The 5,198-nt window shown below is 35.5% G+C and overlaps 1 protein-coding gene across 1 annotated transcript in view; it reads left to right on the top strand.

Moving 5' to 3' along the window:
- Positions 1-5,198, top strand: part of DNAJB14 (DnaJ (Hsp40) homolog, subfamily B, member 14) — a 19,397-nt gene that overhangs the window by 7,405 nt on the left and 6,794 nt on the right. Inside the window, exon 2 of the mRNA XM_009084999.1 lies at positions 2,082-2,227. Within this exon, the coding sequence (XP_009083247.1) occupies positions 2,082-2,227 (146 nt within the window). The remainder of the gene's footprint in view (positions 1-2,081; positions 2,228-5,198) is intronic.

Raw genomic sequence — 5,198 nt, 5'->3', positions numbered from 1 at the left:
CTCCCTTGAGGATTGCACACTGTGGAACTTCCATTGGTTGTGAATGGGAGGGAACTCTCAAGTGAGTTTTGGGCAGTTAGAAGAACAAGTTGGCACCTATTGGGTGGGGGTTTTTTTCCATATTGCTCCTCTTGGCGTCCTAGAGTTGTGAAATACGTGCATATCAGGTCTGCAAATAAGTAAACATTCATGGATTATTTTTTTCATGTTTGTTTCTTTCATGAAAAATGACCATATGCTGTTGAGGGAAAAAGTTGTTGAGGATGCACAGTGCTTAAAAACACTTGAACAAATGTTTAACACTGAAGTTTTAATGCTAAAAAAAAATAACAACTTTGCTAAACATTGCTGACTCGCTATGTAATTGTATATCAGCCAAAGTTCTAAAGAGTCTGGTCCACAAACAGGTAATTCAGATACTGAATTATTGAAAAGAACTTAGGTTGGATACTGAGATAGCAACTTCATGAAATAAAAGCTTAATTTGATACTGTTACACTTTTAAATAAAGCTACCTGTTCTTGATAGAGTTCATAAATCATCCAGATATCGAGGCTAAGGATTAAGGGATCTGTACACTGCCAATCTTTTTTCTGGTTAACAAGCAAACAAAAGTTTCCAGTACTCACAGTACAATTTAATGTATTTTCTTTCCATTCTTTCTTGATGGATTCACTGTGTTCTTTTTAGTTAGCTTTTATCAGCTGCCTGACTGGAGCTTATTAAATGTTACTTCAGTATAATGAGATATATTTATTTCACAGGATGTGTGTGTTGGCAGCTGCCTGCATACATTGAATTCAGTGCTCTTGTGAGCATTACACCGAGACTTCCATAAAAGCTCGTGTTATTTGAACACAGGAAACAGGATCCCTCAGATGAAACTTGATTTGATCAATCTGTGAACTAGGAAGGACCACACATGACGGTGTGGTTGCACTTCTGATGCTCCTATTCCCTTAATTACAGGGTACCCATACTACTTTGATGACAATGAAAGCCAAAGGCTTGCTTGCCCCCTCATTTTCCACTTGGCTGCCCTGTGTATAGACTTGGCAACACTAAACCCATATTTATGTGGAAATTTGTGCATTTAGGAGAACGTAGATACAGTTACAGTCATGCGAAGAGACTCACGTGAAGCCTTTAAAATATTTACGGATGTAATTTCTATTTCTTGCTCAGACCAGCCCTTTTCTTTTGGTATGCACCCAATGTCAGTGTGCCTCATTTCTGCAGTGCACATTTGTGATTTTCCTAAGTTTCTGAATTCTTACCCCAGTAACTTGGTTTGATTTTTAAGGTGTATTTGTTGTTTTGGTCAAAGCATACCAAATCGTTACATCATTTCCAGACTTTGCTTTTCCTGTCTGGGTGAGAGCCTACAAGAAGATTTCCAAGTTTTCAGAGTTTTATAAAATGCTACACTTGAATATATGAGATGAGCAGAATATGTAGTTGCTGGAGCTATTACTGTTTCTTTGAATTTATGTAAACACTTACAGAAGGATTGCTTAGATCCATGTGCATTCCCAGCAGCAGAAGTATTCTCACTTGTCTTAGTTCCCTGAAAAGTGAATGCTTGAATGGTGTTACGACTTGCCTTTTGTTTGGAGAAAGGGAGTTATTGTTTGGTTTGGTTCCTGTTGTGCATACTGAAGTGCATGTGCTGTCAACAGTCAAAACTGGCCTTCCTACCTGCTAGCTCTGTGCAGTAAATTTGGAAATCTTTTTTAATGCATTATTATTATTATTGATATAATTGAGGATGAGGAAATGGTACAGTAATTGTAAGCTGAAACCTTCTTCTTACGACTGTGGTAGTTCTACAGTAGAAGGAAAGGAAATGTATGTAGTAAGTAATTTTAAATACAGTAGCTTACTGTGCTCAATAATGAGTTTATTGTGAAAAAATAGCATTCTTCATTTCTAGAGTGGATATTTTTAAACCATTTTACATTGAAAGTGAGAAATGTAATGTGATGCACCAGTGCAACGTATTACCTCATTTGCAGCTGTGTTCTAACATACCATTTTTACATCTTTTTGCTTGCAACATTTTACTTTGTCTTCTTTTGCAGTATAAAGAAATGTAAAAATTATTACGAAGTCCTTGGGGTGTCAAAGGATGCAGGTGAAGAAGACCTGAAGAAGGCTTATAGAAAACTTGCTTTGAAATTCCACCCAGACAAAAACCATTCACCTGGAGCAACAGAGGCTTTTAAAAGTAAAACATTATTCTTACTTAAAATTTGGTTTAAGATAAAACTTCCTCCAGTTAAAAGAAATCTATCTGCATTGGTCACTTGTCTTTTACAGAATTGTCTGTGTGTTTTATAGCTATATTAAACTGGCATTTTTATTCAAGAAAATATTTGACCTTTCTTATCTTACATATAATTGGAAGTATCCATAAAGTACATGGACTTTAGCAGTAGGGTTCAGTTTCAGAGGACTGTCTGTAATTTTCAGGTACAGGGAGCAAATACGTGATCTGTGAAACCCAATGGCACTTTTTTTACTGTTGTTGACTTAATGTAGTCATTTGAATTTTACTATCTTGAATCTTTACTATACTTGAGTTTGAAAAAAACCCCAACAATCCTTGGTAGCAAAGTGTAGTTTTTACTTAATCACATGCCACACTAAGTTACCCATTCCTTAGAATTCCTTGTAAGTGTGTAGCTTTACTACTTTTTCCATACAAAACCAAATGAGTTCAAGCATGGCCTAATTAATAGTTACCTTTGGCCATATTTAGGTAAAATTTACAGTCTGACTTGACCTTATCTAAGGCTGCCAAGCTTAGCCCTGCACAAGGGAAATTGTTGAGGAAAAGCTTTCTAAGGAAAACTATAACTTCATCTCAGATGAAGACTCTGTATGAAATGATCATGCATAGATAAACAATCTGATTGTGGTACATCTTTTTTGAATTTTTTTTCCTGTGTGAGGTTTACATGCAGACATTTCAAAAAATCATTTGGATAAAACACTTAAATTGGGGAGGGAAAAAAGAAAAAAGGTAGTCCTGAACAAGACTTCTCATACAGACTTTAAGGGGTAGTTATAATAATATATTAACTATCTAGATGAAAAGCAGATACAGCATAGCAGGAAAGTTGATTGCTAATGATTATTTTAATACAGTTATATGATGTCTTTATTTAAAAACTATATATTATCCTTATGAAATTGTCTCAGCTGCTGGAAATAAGAAAGTTCTTCCCTGTTAATAACATTCTAAATAAGCTTTAAAATTTTAAAAATTAGTTTATTAATGTTTAATATTTTATTTCACATTAGCAATGTTTGTACAAGTCTGAATTTTGCTTTCTGGTTTTTAACTGAATAAGTAAATGAACAGAAAACTTTGTAGGGGGATCTTGTTGACTAAAAATTGTTTAATGAAACAATTTCGGCGCATTTTCTTGCACTGAAATTATTGTAATATTTTTGTATGGCTGAGTATGGTTTAGTCTTCCTTTAAAGATGCCAGACAAGTTTCTGACATCCAGCTGAGAAAAGCAGTTCATAACAGTAGTTTTTATTTCATAATAATGCTTTGTTTTAAGGGAAGGTCACATTAGAAAACAGAATTGAGTTCCATGATAGGCAAAGTGCTTACTTAGATCTTGAGCTATGTACTACTGCTCTTTTGTTGTCTTGAGCAGTTTAACTGAGGTTGTATTTTGGCTTAAAAAGTTTATGCCACTAGAATGACTTTTACTCTCTTGGAATCTCTTTTACCCACTTCCTCAAAAATCTTTCCTTTGAAACTTTTGAGCAGTGATGTATTTTTTTTTTCATTTTTTATATCCTTTATTTAAAGAAAATTGGAATCAAATCTGTTGTGAAATACCATGAGATAATCACAAGCAAATAGCTATTAGGCATACTGTGACAGTATGGTGTCTTCACTTTGTGTGCAGTCACCAGATTGGTCTCCCTAGATTCCTAATTCTTGGGAAAACCTAAATTTTTACTCCCAATTTTATCCTTATACTGAGTAACAGAGAAAAATTTGGTGTCAGTGTGTATCATACTCTTGGTACAAATTCCCAGGCTTGATTTCTTTGGGTTTCTCCTTCACTTTAAGGAATTACTGATGATTTTTTTTCTCAGGGCATCTTAAATGATACATAGCTAACACTCCTTAACTTTTTCTTAGATTGGATAATGTTTAAAATATTAATTATAAAGCCAGAGTCTTATTTGGATGTGTTGAGGTTATAGTGTTGCACCTTTCATGAACTTTTGGTGACTGATGGTTTTTCAACACTGAAAAACATAATCCCTGTGCCTTGGGATAGTTGACTGCAAAAGAAGCCTTTTGTTGGAGAGGCCTGGAGGAGATAGAAGAAAGGAAGGCTGGAAGGCTTTAATGAAGATATGACTGAGTGAAGATTTTTCAGAGATTTTCTTTCAACCTTCAAGAGCTGTATATCTGTGCACAGCCGAAAAAAGCTTGTAAAGTCAGCAGAACATGTGGTTTTTCACACTGATTCTTTTCATGCTCACCTTACTCTGCTTTTTTTCCTTTCTACTGTCAAAATTCAAGTTGTTAATTTGTGGTAACATAGCATAAACAGGGACAAGCATCCAGGCCAGGCACTCCAAACACTGGGGTCATACTGACAATAGGAGCACACGTGTTCCTGTCATGCACACGTGTGCTCTTCATATTACATCATGCAACTTTGTGCTAGTCGTGTAATCCTTGAAATACCTTCAGAAGCATGCAGGAAAATGCATTCACACTCTTTTAGACAATGAAGTTGATGCATTCAAAGAAGTGACCACTTAACAAATGAAACTACACAAAAACTACTGTGTCTGTGATGTTTTTTTTAAGCTAGGCAGATAGAGCAAACTGCACTTTGCAATCACCCAGCTTGGGAGGTTTCATTGTAATCCTTGATGCTTTTTTTTGGAATTGCAGTGAGAGAGAACATTTCTACAGGTGTAGGTGTTCCCCTAGATGCATTCAAAGAAGTGACCACTTAACAAATGAAACTACACAAAAACTACTGTGTCTGTGATGTTTTTTTTAAGCTAGGCAGATAGAGCAAACTGCACTTTGCAATCACCCAGCTTGGGAGGTTTCATTGTAATCCTTGATGCTTTTTTTTGGAATTGCAGTGAGAGAGAACATTTCTACAGGTGTAGGTGTTCCCCTAGAGAAAGAAGCTCTCCTG

This window comes from Acanthisitta chloris, unplaced genomic scaffold (assembly GCF_000695815.1).
Source record: "Acanthisitta chloris isolate BGI_N310 unplaced genomic scaffold, ASM69581v1 scaffold28401, whole genome shotgun sequence".
Taxonomy (NCBI): Eukaryota; Metazoa; Chordata; class Aves; order Passeriformes; family Acanthisittidae; genus Acanthisitta; species Acanthisitta chloris.
This window is presented reverse-complemented; position numbering and strand designations above follow the sequence as displayed.